This window comes from Oncorhynchus gorbuscha, linkage group LG05, assembly GCF_021184085.1.
Source record: "Oncorhynchus gorbuscha isolate QuinsamMale2020 ecotype Even-year linkage group LG05, OgorEven_v1.0, whole genome shotgun sequence".
In the NCBI taxonomy this organism is placed as follows: domain Eukaryota; kingdom Metazoa; phylum Chordata; class Actinopteri; order Salmoniformes; family Salmonidae; genus Oncorhynchus; species Oncorhynchus gorbuscha.
Genome location: NC_060177.1, coordinates 25772510 through 25795026, shown reverse-complemented (window position 1 = coordinate 25795026; position 22517 = coordinate 25772510). Strand labels below are relative to the sequence as shown.

Here is a 22517-nt window from a genome sequence, read left to right as displayed (position 1 = left end):
GCAGGGCTGGCTATCTCTCTGCTCCTCTACTAGCACCAGCCAACTTGGAGGCTAGCTAGGGCAAGGTAGAGGCACAGACGGTGCCAGGCAGGAGGGGGCGCGGGGCGCGACACAAAGCTAGCCAGTCTATGGGAGATGTTAAGAGCAATTAATCAGCTTTTAGAGTCAATTAACCCGCATGTTAATTAATGTCAAGCCTATAGAACAAAAGGGGGATTCGGGCGGAGAAGGAGGGGAGGGTAAGAGAAGGAGAGACAGAAGAGAGGGGGTGGGCGAGCGAGAGAAACAAGCAGCGAATGCAGATGATGGCAGAGAGAAGCTGGCACAGTGCCATCCATTCAGTGGTAGCGCCAGGGCGGACTCGCGTTCGCTCTCGGGGGTAGGCAGCTAGATGTAGACAGGGAGACGAAAAGACCCCCGCCTGATTTGGTAGCTAGTGCCACGCCAGGGTTGGGACTTTATTGGGGAGGGTGGGTGTTTTACAAATGGTAGAAGTTAGAGTGCGGATGCGGATGGGGTTCTGGAGCCAAGGCTCAACGTCAAGTCAACGCCACCGCAGAGGAGAAGAGGAGAACATCTGCTGCCCCAGATTACAGAAGGAGCCTTCTGACGATGGGAAGAGAAGAGCGGTGCACCTGGAGGAATTTCAGGGGACACCTTGGGGGTTGGGATGGAGCGCTTGGCATAGCATGGTGGCAAGGATTGGAGGGAGGACGTATCGGCTTGAAAACAAAAAACAAAAGACGATAGGTGGCCCACAGCGCAGGATGCCAGGGACAAGGGGAGATGAAGGAAATGGGCTCTGCCACAAGGGACTGGTGGGGGAAGTGGAAATTTGAGAACAACCAACACAGAGAAACTTGCAGCTTGTGGTGTTGTCCTAGAGATGACTGGGGGGTGGGACAAAAATAAGCGCCTCCCTCTCTCTCTCTCTTGCTCTCCCTTCTCAAGCACAACCCCCTGTGCCAGGCAACCGACCAGCCAGCCAGGCAGCGTACGCCATGCCAACCTGCTCATCGGCAGTCACGGCGCACCCTAGGAAAACACAGGCGATGAAAAGGCACCATGTCTATCTGGAAGGTGGCGTTACGGATTTGCGGGAAAGTCACCGCTTCTGAGGATGCCCGGGAAGCGGTGGTGATTCGGTACCCACGATCTTCGAGAGGTGTACCAGCGGGAACGCGGTGGCATCTGTCGCGGAAAAATGGAAGGGGGCGAGAGATGGTACACAACGATCAAGAGCAAATCAACACGATTGGGCACCCGTCGTGGGTCGCTTGGCAAAGATAAAGAAAGCCAAGTGCAAACAAAGACTATCAAGTGTTTCAAATGACTAATTAGAACAACAAAAGTTTGCTCTGTTAATTAGCGCGACGGACGGAATGAAAGGAACGGGAAAGATTACAAACAAAACAAAGAGGGGAAAACAAGACAAAACAAAAGCGGCAAGCTGTTCTGTGGGGAGGGGAGTGTGTGAAGCGGGTTTATGTGCCAACCCCCCCACCACACCATTTTCCTCCAGCTCTCATCAAGCCAGCTGGCAGGCACTGCAGTGAGGAATGTCTACCATGGGCACTGCTGCCTGCCTCCCTGCCGCAGATGCTGCCAACCTGCCAATCGTCTGCCATAAGAGAGGAGGGAGGAAGAAAGGACCTGAGGGACTGTGCCAAGGTCTCAACAGCAGCTGTTTACAAAGACACACACACACAAAAAGAAAAAAAACTGCAAACATGAATATGCATACTAATGAACCGCCAACACAAATTATAATCAGCGGACAGACAGGAAATCATTTACTTTTCTCTCTGCGTTCGTTTAAATTGTACTTTTTGTTTTTCGCCAAAGAAAAACTTATCGCGCATCATGGTTTCTTCCAGGTGTGTGGGATTTATGCGTGACAGGAACAACTTCTTGAAAAAATATATATAATAAAAGGCAAAAACAGAACGAATGAAAATCTACTTCAGCAGCAAGCAAAGCTATGCCAGAGAGGCAGGCGCGTGTGTGTGTGTGTGTGTGTGTGTGTGTGTGTGTGTGTGTGTGTGTGTGTGTGTGTGTGTGTGTGTGTGTGTGTGTGTGTGTGTGTGTGTGTGTGTGTGATTTATCTACATTCACAGCAATCACCAGGGAGATGAATGGCTCAGGCTGTAGGCTCTATACAGCATCCACCAGTATGGGAACCAGATTGAGGCGAGGGGGATGCCACACAGACAACAGACATGCTGGAACTCAGTGGAGGGGGCAGGGGCACAGGAGGCAGGGGGACAGAAGCAGCAGCCCCCGCTGCAGACACACACACTGGTGGGTTGTGGAGGAGATACCCTACCTCAGCTGGCCTGCCTGCAACTCTTCCAGGCTGGGGTAGGGGGGCCTTGGGAACACTTTCGGCACCCCTCACCCACGCTTTTTAGTTTGCCCCCTCCTTGCCAACCAACCAAAGGAACTACCAAACTCCACCCTTCCAGTGTTTTTATTGGCGTAAAGTGGAAGGGGTAAACTATGAGGAACAGATGCAGATGGGGTACCAACCGGTTCGGGTCGCGGGTCTTGGTACTTACGGAGTCCGGAGGAACGTTGCCGTGGTTCCCGCGAGGTCCACTGGCATCGGGCACAGAGCCAAGGATAGGCGCCGCTGCAAACAGACAGATTGGAGGGTTTCGTTAAGTTCACTAATTGCACCGGAATAATTATAACATTTAGCGAGAAAGAAATCAACATCAGCCATCGGCCATCACAAATGGATATCCTAAACTTTTTTTCACCTCTTGTTGGACAACAGGGCACGGTTGTGGAATATGAATAATTGAAGAAGCCATCCAAAGGGAGGGATTATAAGATCTTTGTGCTTCCTACACTGTCTTGGCATACACCACCAAGATGTCAGAGCCAGGCTGCCACCAGTAAGGAAAGGCTGGTATGGATGGTGGCATCTTTTTGGGCATCTAAGCTGCGGTCGCTTAAACCGCGATGCAAATATACACAATTAAAGGTTTAATTCTTAATTCTGTTGTGTTTTTTCCCGTAACCTTCACGGCGGAACGCGTGTGGATATTATAATCTTTCGGAGCTAATGAGGTTTGGATGATCGGCCTTTTATTTAATTCCATGCGGGATGTTAATTGCGCCACGTCTTCATTACACAAATGGATTACCAAAAAATGAGAGCTCGCAGCAGAAAACAGGAGGGAGAAAGGGGGGGGAAATTGAGAGAGAAATTGAGAAAGGGGGGATATTTTCCTTCCTTCTTTAATAAGACAGCATTCAAATAATGCAACACTACTAACAAACAAGCAGAGAAAAGCTCCTGCAATGCTTGGCAATGCTAGTCTCTTCAAGTGCTATCCTGGAAAACCTGGTCTCTGCCTCCTCTCCTTTCCTCTCTGCTCTCTACAGCTCCAGTCCTCAGCTCTGGGGACTTTGCCTTCACTTCTCTGGATGTGGATCTTACAAAACAGGAGTGAGAATATACCCTGCCTGGAATTTAATTTCTCTCAATTGGATATTATTAGTGTTCTCCTATAATTAGTATTGAGCTTTGTTCCAGTGGTGTCTGTCGTTGGCGCCGGGCGAAGCGGAATGGAGAGGAGACAACAGACACTGTGGCGGGCACAGGCTAATGTCCTCTGTGCTTAATCATCCTTCAGCAGAATGCTTTTATGCATATTTCATTTGCATATCATTAAATCGCTAAGGCACATTGGCAACTGGCAGCGGAGAGCGAGGGAGTGGGAATGGAGGAACCCAAAGTGTAAAAAAGGAAAGAGCGACTCATTATGCGATGGCAATCTTCAAAGCCGTGCGCCTGCTTTCCGGCAACCTGCCAATTCGTTTTAATTCAACGTTAATTAAAAAAAGTGGGCGCGCTCAACCTTTCCAACTCGGATTAATTGAGTGTCTTCCAATCTGCGCAGCAAGGACTCGTCATACATACAGTATGTGTGTGTGTGTGTATGTAAATGATGTGGATATCTATGGTTATAGTCAATTATTGCAGGACGATTTGGAAAAAAATGTAATCCCTTTAATTACAGCATCTTGTCACAGAATGGATTTTTCCCCCCTATTTTTTCACAGAAGACTTAGCGGAGAACAAATCACAAATATGTTTTCTGTGATCTCTGGATATCATTAATACAACAAAATCATGTTGATGAGGAAGCGGGCATTTTGCTCTTAATTATGTTTGACCTGCTGTAATGGTTTAACATTCTCTACTTGGCAAGGCGGCAAGCTGCGACTGGCAGCGGGCGGGCAGCGCCAGCAGGTCGGGGTGTGGGACCAGGGGAGCTGAAACCTGGTGACTTGCGGCACAGGGATAGGCGTGGGAATCGCTGGGGGCATTCTGTCGCAAACCTTCACCATGATGTCCCTGGGAAAAGACAAAACCAACCGCCCACACATGCTAACCCCCCCCGATCTGAAAAATAAATGTTGTGTAATTTATGCGCAAATTAATATGCTTGCCTGGACTCTGATTGCCTGTATTAGATCATTACAGGCGATTAATCTATTGTTTCTGATTCCAGAAATCTCCCCCCCTCCCCTCCCCCTCTGTCCTTTTGTGATGGGACACAAGGGGTGCATTGTTGGCTCCCAAGACACACACACACACACACACACACACACACACACACTATTAATTAAGGTGTACAGATTGTGGACCGTTTCTGTCTCCCCCCACCGTCTGTTTCAGTTCAACATAAAAACCAATCGTGGGACTTTGCTAAAGATGTTTATTTTTATCATCTTTTATTTCTCACACTTTGTCAATTTTCAATATGATAATCAAAATTTTTTTTTTTTTAAGATATATATATATATATATATATATAAAAATAAGGATTTTTTTCCCATCATAAATTCAGTTAAAGTTACTAAGAATGTTGAGGCCTTTAAACCCCAAATAAAGGAGGATCTGATCTTCGCTGTGTCGTTTAATTCAAAAGAAAAAAGAAACGGCGTGACTCCAGGTAAAATAAGCCCCTTGCAGAGAGAGCAGCGCCCGCCTGGCTCAGCTAATTGTGGATGCCCAAACTTCAAGACTTCCTGGCTAGGTCCGTCCCCTTGCGAGGCAAATCCCCTCAGGCCATATGCAGGAATATTCAAATGAAGCGAGCTTCACACGCCGCACAATTAGCGTTGTTTAGTCATTTGAGTAATGAGAGCCGGAGGGGTAGTGTGGGCGGAGGGGCGGTACGGCGGGGAGCAGTCTGGCAGGAGAAGCCCGGCGCAGCATAGCGGGTATCAGCCTGGCGCTCTGCAGCCGCAGCACATGCAGATGTCGCTGTAGTTCTTCCAAAAGCTTTCCACCAGCCAGCCAAGAGGGAGGGGAGGTAACGAGGTTCTCGTTTGGCATCGCACACACCTCCGCCGTATGTTTGAAGAAGTCATGAGTGTGTGTAAGGGGGGAGTGTGTGGGAACGAGGCTGGCAGCCGGGGGCGGAGGAATTAAGATGGGTGAGGGTGGGGCTGATGGGTAAGAGGTAGGGGATCCCTGTATGGAGGAATGTGGACATAAATAATAGTGGTGAAACGTGGGCAAGATAAAGCCTAACCGACAGGATGACTGTGTGCTACTGAGTGTGTCACATGGTGTAGGCATTATGCAGAGTGCTCATATTAATATGCATAAGGGGACTCTTCATTATGCAGCAGGGTACACCCCTTACCACTTACTAGTCCTTCCATTTCATCATTTGGGAGTCACACTGGAAACCCACCTGAGTGGCGCAGTGGTCTAAGGCACTTCATCTCAGTGCTGGCTGGCAGGCAGGTTTTGGGGAGCTTTTAGTCATTCTACCCTCCAACACCACTTGACCTTGAGAGAGAAGGTCATCTTGCTATAAAAGTAGAGCCACTTTCCTCTGTACAGTGGCAAGAAAAAGTATGTGAACTATTTGGAAAGAGCTGTATTTCTGCATAAATTGGTCATAAAATTTGATCTGATCTTCATCTAATTCACAACAATAGACAAACACATTCTGCTTAAACTAATAACACACAAACAATTATACGTGTTCATGTCTTTATTAAACACAGTGTGTAAACATTCACAGTGCAGGGTGGGAAAAGTATGTGAACCCTTGGATTTAATAACTGGTTGACCCTTCTTTGGCAGCAATAACCTCAACCAAACGTTTTCTGTAGTTGCGGATCAGACCTGTCAGGAGGAATTTTGGACCATTCCTCTTTACCAAACTGTTTCAGTTCAGTAATATTCTTGGGATGTCTGGTGTGAACTGCTCTCGAGGTCATACCACAGCATCTCAATCGGGTTGAGGTCAGGACTCTGCCTGGGCCACTCCAGAAGGCGTATTTTCTTCTATTGAAGCCATTCTGTTGTTGATTTACTTCTGTGTTTTGGGTCGTTGCCTTGTTGCATCACCCAATTTCTGTTGAGCTTCAAATGGCGGACAGATAGCCTTATATTCTCCTGCAAAATGTCTTGATAAACTTGGGAATTCATTTTTCCACCGATGATAGTAAGCTGTCCAGACCCTGAGGCAGCCCCAAACCATGATGCTCCCTCCACCATACTTTACAGTTGGGATGAGGTTTTGATGTCGATGTGCTGTGCCTTTTTTTCTCCACACATAGTGTTGTGTGTTCCTTCCAAACAACTCAACTTGTGGTTTCCTTTGTCCACAGAATATTTTTCCAGTAGCGCTGTGGAACATCCAGGTGCACTTTAGCAAACTTCAGATGTGCAGCAATGTTTTTTTGGACAGCAGTGTGGCTTCTTCCATGGTGTCCTCCCATGAACACCATTCTTGTTTAGTGTTTACATATCATAGACTCGTCAACAGAGATGTTAGCATGTTCAAGAGATTTCTGTAAGTCTTTAGCTGACTCTAGGACTCTTCTTAACCTCATTGTGCATTCTGCGCTGTGCTCTTGCAGTCATCTTTGCAGGACGGCCACTCCTAGGGAGAGTAGCAACAGTGCAGAACTTTATCCAGTACAGACAATTTGTCTTACCGTGGACTGATGAACATCAAGGCTTTTAGAGATACTTTAGTAACCCTTTCCAGCTTTATGCAAGTCAACAATTCTTCATCTTAGGTCTTCTGAGATCTCTCAATGTTGTCAAGAAAAAAACAATTTGTGTGTTATTAGTTTAAGCACACTGTTTTGTTGTGACTTAGATTAAGATCAGATGCTACTGCTAATCTCTGTTCATCATATATGCATCATATATGTCACTTTAACCATATCTACATGTACATACTACCTCAATCAGCCTGACTAACCGGTGTCTGTGTGTAGCCTCGCTACTTTTATAGCCTCGCTACTGTATATAGCCTGTCTTTTTACTGTTGTTTTATTTCTTTAACTACATATTGTTTTCCTAATACCTTTTTTGCACTATTGGTTAGAGCCTGTAAGTAAGGATTTCACTGTTGTATTCAGCGCACATGACAAATGAACTTTGATTTGATCAAATTTGATAACCAATTTATGTAGAAATCCAGGTCATTCCAAAGGGTTCACATACTTTCTCTTGCCACTGTACCTCCAGAGCAGAGCAGCCTGTCCCCCTAGGTCATTACCCGCCTACTGCAGCACAGAGAGGCCAGGCATGGCACAGTGCATGGGGAGGGGGACAGAGACACTACAGCCTGGTTTCAGTGGTACACACATACTGTACCAAACTGTAGATGAAAAGTCTAGAAGATTCTATCATTGGTAAATAACTTAGTTAGCAGATGACCTGTGTTCAACTGGGATGTGGCCAAAGTGACCAGAGAGACACTTGGTCACTTGAAATACAACTATCAGATGACCTCACTTATGATGAAGAGTATTTTCCTCCTCCTCTACCAGCTTTAATATAGCCTAATAAACTATGTATTCATGAATGAAATAACCATTATATTGGACACATGGGTAGGCAGGCATACTCCCTAAATAGCCTAGCTATCACATGCTTAACTCCATCCAGTGCACTATTGTTCCATTGTGAATAGGGTTGACACACTGACACCTAAAGCACATTTCAGGTGCCTAGCACCGTGGGGCTCGTCACCATGTGTAGCCCAGTCACCAGCCAGAGGTTTACAGCCTCAAGGCCTTTGTAGTAAACGTACAGCTGCATGTCTCTGTGCTACCATTAAAGAGGTGACAATGTGACTATATCCTCCAAGTGACTGATGACCGTACACAACCAGACAGGCCTTCTCAGGTATCAGGATCAGTCCCAGGCTCAACACTGTTATTTCAGGACTCGCACTCTTCTTCAGGCGAACCCTTGGTTGTTGGGGTCAGTGGGTCTTAGCAGGGTATATTGTTACATGGTCAGTCTGCCTTACATCCAGGGGAGTCCCCCCACAACAACCCACAGCCTCTAGCCTCCTAGACCTGGATTTCCCAGAATACGTTGTGGGAATCATTGGGACAGAGTCACTGTGTCGCAGTCTATAATTCACTGCTACCATTCACAGGGGCTGAAAGAGAAAATCAGTGGATATTAAAATAAGCAAATTAGCATGAGCATTAGGCAGCAGGTAAGCATGCTTGATGTTATTGAGTGAGAGTGTCTGCACCTCAAATAGACTGATACACTCGGATGCTCTCCAGCACATCCCAAAGAGCCCTCAACAACCCTTCTCCACCATGCCTGTAGTGTTAATACACACAGCTAAACTGAACTCCTGGTTTACTAACCACTCTCCTCTTCTCCCTCATTTTCTCTCTGACTAATGAGTGTGCGTTAGGCCAAACAGGGGCACTGGAACCTCACCTAAACATTTCCACAGCAGCACCGCTTCACCTTGTGGCCTCTCACACTACGCCGTGCGGCTACGGGGAACGCTGCCTACTGTTAAATCTGCACCACTGTGTGTGCTACAGCTCAGGCCCAGCTGAGAGCTAACACCATCTCTTGAACCGCTGCCCAGTCCAGGCCTGCACATTAATTGGTTCCTGGTAATTCTATCAGATTAGTATTAATACGGTGTCACTGAGGCGATCGAGGTGACCCGCACTGTCTCACTGGCTTAATATAAACTAGCGTGACGGTCAACTGTCAATCATTCGGGACAATATGATAATAAGCCTTTAAAGTTGGGTAGAGGATGTTATTAGCATGACTGTCATAACAGCGGAGCTGCATAGGGGGGCATTTACAGATGAGGCTGTGGAGGGTCTGATTCAGACTCCATTCCTCTGCTAGAACAGTATGAGAAATTATCCTGAAATGCATGTTGCATCCTCAATATCAACAGAGAGCAATAGATATCCCTGAACTGGGCCCTCATACAGTACAAGCTAGTCTTCATACTAGTTGTTGTAACTCGTACAGTAGACTATACCTTAGCTACATCTCAACTCTCCATCTGGTCTTAATGAGTGACTGGGAGGGAGGCCTAGTGAAAATGACCTTGGACTAGCAGGAGGTGGTGTACAGTAGTCGTCAGCTGACCATGGACGTGCTACAGCAGCAGAGCAGTGCTTACAGCAGAGTGGTTGTCAGAGAGAGATATAAATATAGACACTGTGACATCACTGCGTGACTATACTGGCTGGCCCCATGTGAAGCTGCTGCCTGCCCTCTTCACTGGGAATAGACTCCCCTGAAATGAGCTGTACAGTACACACAGGCTGACTGAAGGGGAGGAAGAAAGGAGAGCCTGGGAGATGTACTACCTTAATGTCCATTCTCAGTTTGTGTGCCGAGTGAGAAGGTGACAGAGAGATAGAGAGAGAGAGTGTGTGTGTGTGTGTGTGTGTGTGTGTGTGTGTGTGTGTGTGTGTGTGTGTGTGTGTGTGTGTGTGTGTGTGTGTGTGTATGTGTGTGTGTGAGAGAGCTAAGAAGACAGCAGCTGGGAGGATATGAGAGGCCTGACATGGTCTCTGATCAGGCCTAAGAGAGAGAGCCAGGGAGCGAGAGAGAGAAACTGAGTGTCTGTGCTGAATCCCATAGGGCCTGAACCGGGAAGCTGGCAGGGGAGCCATTACACGCGTGTCTCTGACAGCTCACTCTCTCATTACAGCAGCAGGCTGCCTGTAGTCCCCATGCTGCTGCTGCTACTGTACTGTACCATCTCATCCAGCACTACTACTGTCTCCCTCCTATACATACTCATCATCACAGCTTCAGCCACCACTACTACTCCCACTATCTACTGCGGACTCCCCTAATCACCTCCACCACAGCTTTTACAACCACCACAACCCTCTGCCATGGATTCTACCATGGATTCTGTTTCTATCAAATCAAATCAAATCAAATTTATTTATATAGCCATTCGTACATCAGCTGATATCTCAAAGTGCTGTACAGAAACCCAGCCTAAAACCCCAAACAGCAAACAATGCAGGTGTCTATTATCTTTCTCCGGTATACAGCTGCCAAATAGAATCTACCTCGCCAATCCCCTGGCTCATAGGCACACCTAGGCTGCATCCTCCCATCATAGCTGTTTCAGTCGAAGGAAATGCTGATTCTACTTGGCCATATTCTCTCTGTCATTGACACCCAACAGCTGCCAGAGGCACAGTGCAGCGCTGCATGCTGGCCAGCCAGAGTCCATCCCAGAGGTGAGCCTAACCCTGGCCTAATGGATCTACTGCAGCCCTGATCTAATAAGACCTAAGCCGCTCAAACCGACAAGGGGAAGCACTTCAAGTTACGTGTTCCACAGAATTTACAGTTCTATCAGGAGAACCCTGTCGGCCCAGAACTCCCCACCCATCCAAACGGCCTCAGAATGAGAATGAGATGAGAAAAGGCAAGAGGTCCGCTCATAAGAATAGACATAGGCTGGGAGATGCATAACAATATGACCTCTGCTGGCTGAGGAAAAAATTTGCTGCCTCCACAGTTTACTGCTAAAGGGCAATGACAGACTTAATTGGATCGAAAGAGACATTTCTTCAGGTTTTTTTGGCAAATCCCACGGCTGAAGTTAGAGGAACTGCTCAAAAGAGGTAGCCAACTTAAACAAAGGCTCTCTGAGGCACACAGACCTGCATCTGTAGCTGTTTAAACACTATACGCACGAGGCCCAGTTGAACACTGCTCGAATCATTCATACAAGGCCACAGCGCAAATAAAACTAACATGTACTACTCCGAGCTGTCCTCCATCCAGCCCAAACCTTTTTAAACTCGCCATTGTAATGAAAAAAAAAATCACAAGCATATAAAATTCCTCAATATAAATCCAAACACCAAAGATAAAAAACACACACAATCCCTACAGCTGTGGTAGTCTACAGACCAGCCGTGTTGAACTTGTGAATCCAACCTAGAATAACACTTTCACGCCGCAGTGAAATATATGGCCAACTTTACTGGGAAACACTGCTTTTTACGGCAGTGTAGCCTACCTGACACCTGAGTGGGTGCGAGTTCATGTGTGTGTGTGCAAGTAATGTCCTTCCTACTGCAGTGAATCATGTTCACATGCACTCATAAAGAGAGTAGCATAGCTGGGTGAAGCTGCAGTAACTTAGCTACTAACCCTCCTCTTGCTAGGGGAGTTGGATTGTAACTCCAGCAGTTGTTCCTCTCTTATGTCCAGTCTTTTAAATGACTGGCACAAAAGACGCCATAGAGGACCTTGAAGACCTCTTTCCTCGTCCCAAAGGCCAAAATCATGAACCCTTTTTTCAGTGCCAATCTGGAGCATTACGCCGATCACAGCGAGAACACAGAGGAAATGTGTCTTTTACAACTATAACACCACTATTATTCCATTTTGATTTCTCCATACTTTATGGATTTGCCTTCTTTGCGTCCCGGCTCAGAAGAAATGGATCATTAAAAAGAAATGTCTATTTTTCCTTTTCTTTTTTAATGTGGTGGACAGGGATATTAGCCAATCCCTCTGTTCGGCAAGTGAAAGGCCAGACATCCTCCTGGTTGGCCGCTGCTGCTCTCTGGTCATGCTGGCTTCATTAGAGCCAGATTCCTGCCATCACAAAGAGACCATGCATATCAGAGACCAGCAGAAGGACCAGGAGGATCGGGGAGACAGGGGAGACAGGATAGAAAGATGGGGGAGTGAGGGGAGAGAGGGATGAAGAGTAGAGGTTTATGAGAGCGTAATAGTGGGTACCAAAGTGGGGGATGGAGAATGAGACGTAACTAATTGAACTTGAGGGGATGGAGAGATGAGACAGAATGCGAGAAATAAACAGGAATGAAGTCTGTGGAAAGATAGAGTTGAGAAGAGAGATAAACAAATGGTAAATTACCAGATCCACAGGCTTTACCAAGCATTGATCCACGTCCTAACGCCCGTCCCCTCACAAGCACAGACACACACGCACATAACCACACACTCAAACGTGTTCCTCCACCCCAATGTGATTAAGAGCATGGTCTATAAATCAATGCGTAGTGAGGAAAGACAAAGGCCACGACAACTGGTTGAGAGCCCCAGATCCACTCTGGGTGGGGCCTGGTTGATTTGTTAATGGTACATAATAGAGCACATTTTCACCAGGCACGTTAAATCATGCACCAGGCACGTTAAATCATGCACCAGGCACGTTAAATCATACACCAGGCACGTTAAATCATACACCAGGCACGTTAAATCATACACCAGGCACGTTAAATCATACACCAGGCACGTTAAATCATACACCAGGCACGTTAAATCATACACCAGGCATGTTAAATCATACACAAGGCACGTTAAATCATACACCAGGCATGTTAAATCATACACCAGGCATGTTAAATCATACACCAGGCACGTATGTAAATCATACACCAGGCACGTATGTAAATCATACACCAGGCACGTTAAATCATACACAAGGCACGTTAAATCATACACCAGGCATGTATGTAAATCATACACCAGGCACGTATGTAAATCATACACCAGGCACGTATGTAAATCATACACCAGGCACGTTAAATCATACACCAGGCACGTTAAATCATACACCAGGCACCATATGTAAATGTATGCACACATGACAGGCACGTTAAATCATACACCATTATATTATTAAATCATACACCAGGCACGTTAAATCATACACCAGGCACGTATGTAAATCATACACCAGGCACGTTAAATCATACACCAGGCACGTTAAATCATACACCAGGCACGTTAAATCATACACAAGGCACGTTAAATCATACACCAGGCACGTTAAATCATACACCAGGCACGTTAAATCATACACCAGGCACGTTAAATCATACACCAGGCACGTTAAATCATACACCAGGCATGTTAAATCATACACCAGGCACGTTAAATCATACACCAGGCATGTTAAATCATACACCAGGCATGTTAAATCATACACCAGGCATGTTAAATCATACACCAGCGGTCACTTTGTGAGCAAACAGACCTTTAATACAGAAGTCCACTGCTTATTCTTTATGCCCTCCTTCCAAAGCTCGCCACTGAATTGGATTTTCTCAGCACTGTTTTCTAATTTGAAACATCCATCATTCATTATTAAAGAAAGAGAAGAAAGAGAAGGCTTGCCTTCGGCAGCTCTAGTAACCCCAACACCTCCTCCCCCCCATGCAACACTTTTCAGCAGCCTTAGCCCTTCACTGCAGTTAACTTTACTTTCTCCATCTCTGCAGAGCTGGTCAATGTAATGACACATAAATATGGTGTGGCTGTTTGACTGGTGAGCAGCGAGTGCTGAAACGGTGATTCAGGCAGTGTGTGTGTGTGTTGTGATGGATATGCCACGGCTGCCAGACAGTGGGTGAGTGGTAGCTGTGAATGGCTCATACAGAAACAGAAGGTGGTGGTGCGTTTCTCCAAAATCCCAGGAAATCCTTGGCGTTAATAAAAGCCCCTCTGTGTCCTTCAGTAAACCTGTTCTGTATTATCACCACGCTGCAGCTAAATGTTGCAATTAGCCCACCCTTTTTCATGCAAATCAACTTGACAGCCCCACAATCAGTCGGTTACGCCAGCTCTCGCTCTCCCTCCTCTCTCCCTGCTCCCTCGCTCCTCCTCCTCTCTCCCTGCTCCCTCGCTCTCCCTGCCCCCTCGCTCTCCCTACTCTCTCCCTGCCCCCTCGCTCTCCCTACTCTCTCCCTGCTCCTTCGCTCTCTTTGGCATTTGCGGCGGTCGCCACATTTCCATTATGTATAATATCAGTTTGGAATATGCACGGCTCAACGCCGGGCCGCGTGTTGATTAGTGCAACATTACATATGTTAAGTCCAAAAGGGAGTCATTTGCCTCACTCATGCTCCAGTGCACCTCTATGGTCAGCCCTAAAATACTACCGGGCTCATGTTAATAAGCATAAGCTGCTCCCCCCAAACATGGGAGAGTGGGGGTGAAGAAGGGGGGTGTTGGGGTTCTTTTGGGCTTTCAATGGTTCATGTGTTAAAATATGGCCTACATGCTGTGTGGCCTGCACAAAACAAAACAGTGCTCAACATTAGTGTTTTACAAGTGCTGACAATTCTCTATTGTATATGTTCCTGTGTGGGGTCTGAGCTGCACAATGGATCCCAGGGCCCCCCATCCAACCCCCCCATTTCTAAGAGCCATCATTTAGGAGCTATGCAGCAGCCCTGCTAGTCGTGACAGGTGGTGCTACTGCCTCAGGGCACTGAGGCTATGCTTTGTTGCAACTTGGTCATTGGGATTATAAATAGACACCATTTGGCCATTGGAGGAGTCCCATCACAGAACTGCATGGGCGTGTGCTGGCGTGATGGATGGATGCGGCTTGATTATCATTAAAAAGTCATTTACAAGACAAATAGGGACTAGCTTTTCAAATTATGGTTACTTTATTGCTCATTTGGGTTTGGAGACAAAATGTAGTGCGAACAACCGGCCGTTAGCTTGCCTTGGAGATTACTACAGAGCTGTACAGGATGATAGGTCAGCACTGTGAGCAGGTGGGTTGACGTTCTGGGAGGTGGAGGGTGGAGAAAGTGGGTAGGGAGGGCAGTCTCTAGCTAGCACCAGGGATGCTGTGCCCTTGTGTGCATGACCAGAAAAGGCCATTTAGTCTCATGGTGGTGCTGATTCATTAACATGCTGCCCTTCCAGAAACATTCTCTCAAATTAACAGGGAAATAACCACGTGATCTTTTTTTTCTGAGGGTGAAGTAAATTAAAGCTGACAGAAATAACATCGGGGGAGAATTTAAAAGAAGATTGGAAAAAACGAGGGATAGATGAGAGAGAGACAGAGAGGGAGGGAGAAGTGCTACAAGATGGCTCTCTGTGCCTTTAAGCGGAAGTCTCAATCTCACGTAGTTTTGTTCCTTAAAAGGAAATCAGAGGGCTCAGCTAAGGCATTGCCTTGAAAGTCATGAATAAACATCAGATTGCTTTTCTGCGCATACATCACAAGAAGACACTACCTAATGGAGGAGGACTCCTCACCCTCAGTCACATGAAAAGGCAGTGAAATTACCCACCAAACCATGCAGCCGCGTGGCTCTAAAATGGACCGCTGAGAGAGGGAGGGAGGGGACAGAAGAGAGGAGAGGATTCTTTTACTAAAATGGCTCCCCAAGATAACCATCTTTCTAAGCTTCGGAGCGCTCTATGTTCATGACAGAAAATAAATCAAATAATATATGCTTGCTACAATAATCACTTGCAATGAGAAAATTCAGAACTGCTTTGCATCTCGGGCCAAAGCCATTTCTCCATTCCTCCACTCCCCTTTGTCATCAAAGTTCCGTCCTCATCATTCTGCCGCCACATTTAGGAGCAGTTGCCATTTCAGAGCGGCCATTTAACAAAGCAAAAGAGTATTATTCTGAGTCTCTAAAAGAAATGAAATTGCATTTATCAGCGTGTCTCTACTCTGAGAGGGAGAGTGAACGTGTTATAAGGAGCGGAGCGGTTGACTGGCTGCAGTAAAATGTCATCTCTCCACACTGGGCCCACTGATAAGAGCAGCTGCCTAGTTCACACTGTGTAGCCACACAAAATGGACACGCTGCAGAGGAGAGAGACCTGCCTGGGAGAGAGGGACAGACAGAAAGAGGAGGAGAGGGAGAAAGACCGAGAGAGGAGGAGAGGAAGACAGAGAGAGGGGGGAGAGAGGAGGGAGGAGGAGGGGGAAGACAGAGAGAGGGGGAGAGAGGGAGAGCGAGAGAGAGAGGGGCGAGGAAGACAGAGAGAGGGGGAGAGAGGAGGAGAGGAAGACAGAGAGAGGGGGAGAGAGGGAGAGCGAGAGAGAGAGGGGGCAAGGAAGACAGAGAGAGGGGGAGAGAGGAGGAGAGGAAGACAGAGAGAGGGAGAGGAGAGAGAGAGGGCGAGGAAGACAGAGAGAGGGGGAGAGAGAGAGGAGAGGAAGACAGAGAGAGGGGGAGAGAGGGAGAGCGAGGAAGACAGAGAGAGGGGGAGAGAGGAGGAGAGGGATCAGGTGAGAGAGAGGGAGAGCGAGAGAGAGAGGGGGCGAGGAAGACAGAGAAAGGGGGAGAGAGGAGGAGAGGGATCAGGTGAGAGAGAGGGAGAGCGAGAGAGATAATGGCGGAGACAGATAAATACAGTGACAGAGAGAGACACAGCAGTAGTACAATGAAAAAGTATTAATGAGAGAGATAACAAGAAAGATAGATGGACTGACACCAGACATGAAGAGAAGGTATAGACTCTACTCTACACAGCCTACAAGCCCCATGAGTGTCATTGACACAGTCCACACATGATATCAGGCTCTGACTAGCAACTCTATACAAGCAGATTCACTGTAGTTCAAATCAGCAGCAGATAAGACAGCATTAGTATTCATTCAGCTTTAATAACATCTTAACACGATTCAATTATCATGCTAGAAACAACCCCCTATTCAGACGAATAATCCTTCAAAATATTTGTTGATATAACACGTGGCTACTTGATAAAGAAAAGTGCAAATAAATATTCAATTGGGAAACAGTTGTCATGAATCATTTGTGGTGGAGGTATGGAAAACTCTTGAGCATTTGCATGTCCACCATTTCCTCCTATCTGCAAGTGTGGGTGTATCAGGGTCTGTAGAAAGCCTAGGGCAACTTAGAGTGAGGACATTTCCACAGAGATCACATGGAAAAGTTCCATCAGACAGAGATACTAATTGGTGTGTGTGTGTATATGTGTATGTGTATGTGTATGTGTATGTGTATGTGTGTGTGTATGTGTGTGTGTATGTGTATGTGTGTGTGTGTGTATGGACAGGCACAGGGATGTACACCTAGCCAGGCGTGAGAGCAGTGTTGTGCGGCAGAGTGCTGTAATTCCTTTGATCATTTTTAATGGCCACTCTTTCATGTGGGGCTGCGGCTCACACACAGCTCCCTGCAGGTGTCATCTCATTCCTTCAGTTGTGGGATTAGTATGCGGCAGGCAAGAAAAAGCCGGGCCATTACATTGTGCAGCGCACATCCATAATCTCAACACACCAGGATCATTACCTTTTCAAAGGAGGATATCAGCTCATGCTTCAGAGAGAAAAAGAAAGAGAGAACAAGATAAATGGAGAGACACCAATAGAGAGAGACACCGAGAGAGAGAGAGAGAGAGAGAGAGAGAGAGAGAGAGAGAGAGAGAGAGACCAAGAAAGACAGAGAGAGAGAGAGAGAGAGAGAGAGAGAGAGAGAGAGAGACCAAGAAAGACAGACAGAGAGAGAGACAGAGAGAGAGACCGATAGAGAGACCAGGAGCTCTATAAAAAACTTCAAGCTCTCAAATTTAAAAAAGGCATGCGGACCCGATGGCATCCTAAATGAGATGCTCAAACTTACTAGTGCAAAATTTCAATTGGCTATTTTAAAACTGTTTAATTTGATCCTGAGTGTAGGTTATTTCCCTGACATCTGGAATCAAGAACTCATAACCCCAATCTTTAAGAACGGAGACAAATTTGACCCTAACAATTACAGAGGCATTTGTGTGAACAGTAACCTGGGGAAGGTTTTCTGTAGTATGATAAATGTAAGAGTTCTAAACTTCCTTAATAAGCACAATGTCTTGAGTAAAAGCCCAATTGGATTTATACCAAAACTTTGCACATCATATTTACACCCTACACACCCTGATAAGATAAACATGTCCACCAAAATAATACCAAAATATACGCTTGCTTTAGACTTCCAAAAAGCATTTGATTCTATTTGGCATACAGGACTGTTCTACAAAGTTATTGAAAGTGGTGTAGGGGGTAAAACATATGACATAATTAAATCAATGTATACTGGCAATATGTGCAGCATTAAAATTGGTAAGAAAATAACAGAATTCTTTAACCAGGGCGGGGCCTTCGCCAGGGTTGCAATCTGAGCCCTGCACTCTTCAATAATTACATTAACGAATTGGCCACTATTCTAGAAAAATCCTCAGCCCCTGGTGTTAGTCTCCACCGTTTAGAAGTTAAATGCCTACTCTTCGCAGATTACCTATGCCTGCTGTCACCCACAGCACATGGCCTACAGCACAGCCTGGACCTGCTAGAGCAGTACTGCCAGACCTGGGCCCTGGCAGTAAACCCCAAAAATACTAAAATAATGATTTTCCAGAGAAGATCCAGATCTCAGGGAATTAGACCAAAGTTCTCAATTGGTACAAAATATATACTGCACACACTACAATTACTTAGGTTTAAAAATAAGCTCAACTGGACACCTTAATGAGGCAGTGAATGAGCTGAGAGAGAAAGCACGCAGGGCATTCTACGCCATTAAAAAGCTAATTCAAATTGAAATACCTATTAAAATTTGGCTAAAACTAATTTAATATGTCATTGAACCAATTGCACTTTATGGCAGCAAGGTGTGGGGTCCACTTGCAAAACAAGATTTCATCAAATTGGACAAACACCCCATTGAAACCCTGCATGCAGAGTTCTGTAAGATTCTCCTACATGTCCAGAGGAAAACTACAAACAATGCATGCAGGGCAGAATTAGGCCAATATCCACTAATAATAAAAACTCAAAAAAGAGCAATTCAGTTTTGGAAACATCTAAAATACAGTGACCCCCTCTCATATCATTACCACGCGCTGCAATGCCAAGAGCTGAGCAAAGAAAAGAGTCCCCTCATCCAGCTGGTCCTAGGGCTGAATTCACAAACCTGTTCTACTAACACACTGAAGCCTCAGGACCAGAACATCTAATCAATCAGGATAAACCAAATTACGATACAGTCAAAACACAACTATATTGCTTATTGGGAAACACAAACACAAAGCAAAATGCAGTGCTATCTGGCCCTAAATCGACAGTACACCGTGGCTAAATATTTGACCATGGTTACTGTTCAAAACCTTAGAAAAACCTTGACGAAGTACAGGCTCAGTGAGCACAGCCTTGCCATTGAGAAGGGTAGACACAGGAAATCCTGGCTCCCTGTAGAGGAAAGGCTGTGCAACCACTGCACAACAGCAGAACCTGAGACGGAGCTGCATTTCCTGACAAAATGTCAAAAATATAAAACAATTAGAGTGTAATTTTCCCAAATTTGAAACCCTTATTCAAGGTTTCAAAGACCTCGCTGCGGAGTATAGGCTACCCATCCTGTTGGGGGAGGACGCAGAGAGCTGTGTGTTGGTAGCGCACTACATTGCTGCCTGCCATAAGATGAGGGACAGTGTCTGACAGACCAAACAACCTGCACATGTCCTCTACTGTATACTTATTGTTATTGTTGAATGTATGGTTATTTTGACACTTGGTTATTGTTGTTACTGTTGTCCCGTTGACAATTTGATTCTCATTTTTATATTGTAAATATCCAAAATAAGCTTTGGCAATATGTACATTGTTACATCATGCAAATAAAGCAAATTGAATTGAAATAAAGAAAGAAAGACAGAGAGAGACAGAGAGAGAGAGATATATTATATATTCACTTTATTATATATTTATTTTTTATATTATATCTACCTCACTTGCTTTGGCAATGTTAACACATGTTTCCCATGCCAATAAAGCCCCTTGAATTGAATTGAGAGACAGAGAGAGAAAGAGAGAGAAAGAGAAAGAGAGAGAAAGAGAGAGAGAGAGAAAGAAAGAGAGAGAAAAGAGAGAGAGAGAGAAGAGACAGAGAGAGACAGAGAGAGACAGAGAGAGACAGAGAGAGACAGAGAGAGACAGAGAGAGACAGAGAGAGACAGAGAGACAGAGAGAGACAGAGAGAGACAGAGAGAGAAAGAGAGAACGTGAGAGAGAGAGCTATCAATCAGCCAGCATTGGTGATAGGTAGTCAGTGTGCACAGTATAAGACAGGGTGAGTTCCTTCCAAAGCCATGTTGATATTACAGATGGGTAAACTGCTCGGTGTCTGAGAGGAACCTCTGTGGAATAATAACGCACTCCTCAATCCACTGTGTGGAGATTCATAAATAAAGTATTCAGCCATTTCACCTTTCCCACCATCTTGAATGTGTGTGGGTGACAACTGGAGCTAATCTGATATGATTTTGACAGGGAGACAGAGGCCTACCGCAACCCACCACCACAAAACTGAAACAGAATTAGTCAAACCAACAAAACCATCCATCACCCCCGACTTCTGAAACTTACCGCAGCACATATGCTTTAGCAATACACAGTAAAACACATTCATACACTGAAATGTAATTCTTACAGTAGGCTCAAAGATGGCCGCCGTCTGTCTTAGCTTGCTGTGGGTGTCCTAACAGGCCTTAGCCCTCCATCTCCTCCCATACAAGACCCAGTTTCCTTCGGTTACTGGAAAGCGGTCTATGAGGCATGAGGGAGCGTTCCCTGTGAGCCCTTCACAAACGCCCGAACCTGTGTAAGCCTAGCAGACAGGTAAGAGGTCTAACAGCAACTAAAAAGCCATTTTTATGACATGTGAAATCTGTACAGAGCAGTCAACTGTTTCATTATTCATAGTGCTCAGGAGGCCTTCCTTCTCTCTGCTTGTAGAGAAACACAGCCAGCTCCTTTTACCTCAGCAGGCTCGTTCAGCTCTATCCTCCAAGGCAGCCCACTGAAACCAGGTGTAATTTACACTCCATCTTTATCTATTTATTTGGTTCTCTATAAACCCTGGTCTGTTATGACCAGTGGGCAGAGGCAGAACTTCTCTCCAGGCCTCAGTGAGTGTCTAGGAGGATAAGCAGGGTTGGACAAGGGTTGCAGTGAATATAAAAAGAATGTCATCACTTTTTGCTACCTCTAAACATGATGCAATACAACAAAGTTCCCAATGAATGGTCTTCCTCAGATACACTACATGACCAAAAGAATGTGGACACCAGCTCGTCAAACATCTCATTCCAAAATATGGAGTTGATCCCTCCTTTTGCTGCTAGAACAGCCTCCACTCTTCTGGGAAGGCTTTCCACTAGATGTTGGAACATTGCTGCGGGGACTTGCTTCCATTCAGTCACAAGAGCATTAGTGAGGTCAGGCACTGATGTTGGGTACAGAATTGTCTAAAATGCCATTGTACGCTGTAGCGTTAAGATGTCCCGTCACTGGAACTAAGGTGCTTAGCCCGAACCATGAAAAACAGCCCCAGGCCGTTATTCCTCCTCCACCAAACTTTACCGTTGGCACTATGCATTAGGGCAGTTAGCGTTCTCCTGGCATCCGCCAAACCTAGATTCGTCTGTCGGACTGCCTGATGGTGAAAAGTGATTAATCACTCCAGAGAACATATTTCCACTGCTCCAGAGTCCAATGGCGGCAAGGTTTACATCCCTCCAGCCGACCCTTGGCATCGCGCATGGTGATCTTAGGCTTATTTATGGCTGCTCGGCCATGGAAACCCATTTCATGAAGCTCCTGACGAACAGTTCTTGTGCTTCGTTGCTTCCAGAGGCAGTTTGGAACTTGGTAGTGAGTGTTGCAATCGACAACAGACGATTTTTACCCGCTTCAGCACTCGTCGGTCCCGTTCTGTAAGCTTGTGTGGCCTACCTCTTCGCGGCTGAGTCGTTGTTGCTCCTATACATTTCCACTTCACAATAACAGCACTGACCGGGTCAGCTCTAGCAGGGCAGAAATTTGACAAACTGACTTGTTGGAAAGGTGGCATTCTATGACGGTGCCACGTTGAAAGTCAATGAGCTCTTCATTAAGGCTATTCTACTGCCAATGTTTGTCTATGGAGATTGCATGACTGTGCTCGATTTTATACACCTGTCAACAATGGGTGTGGCTGAAATAGCCAAATCCACTCATTTGAAGGGGTGTCCACATACACTATATATACACAAAAGTATCACTGGTGTTTACAAACCTGTATAGCTGTAGTCCAAGAATTTGACCAACAAGGTTGCACAATATCACAACACTACAAAGCCCATTAGCAGCCTCTTTCACTACAGTAGGGAGAGACCTGAGCTGTAAAATGTCTTACAAATCTCCTTGGACGTGCAAAATGCTGTGTAATGTAGATTTCGGTGTTCTTTAATAGGCGGAGCAGAGGTCTGAAAAAGTCTCCAAATCTACTTTGTGAGAAAGTCTTATTACCTTTCAAAAGATAATCCATGTGTTTATACCCAGGGTAGTCTACAAAAACCCAGCGCTCCTGTGAACAAGAGCAGAATATTCTCCATATGGAATGAGAGTGAAACTAAATGAAGA

General features: G+C 45.8%; 1 protein-coding gene across 4 annotated transcripts in view; it reads right to left on the bottom strand.

Moving 5' to 3' along the window:
* Positions 1 to 22517, bottom strand: part of LOC124035744 (myosin heavy chain, skeletal muscle, adult-like) — a 250637-nt gene that overhangs the window by 210338 nt on the left and 17782 nt on the right. For all 4 annotated transcript variants that reach the window (XM_046349375.1, XM_046349379.1, XM_046349376.1 and 1 more), the window contains exon 4: positions 2559 to 2632. In XM_046349375.1, the coding sequence (XP_046205331.1) occupies positions 2559 to 2632 (74 nt within the window). The remainder of the gene's footprint in view (positions 1 to 2558; positions 2633 to 22517) is intronic.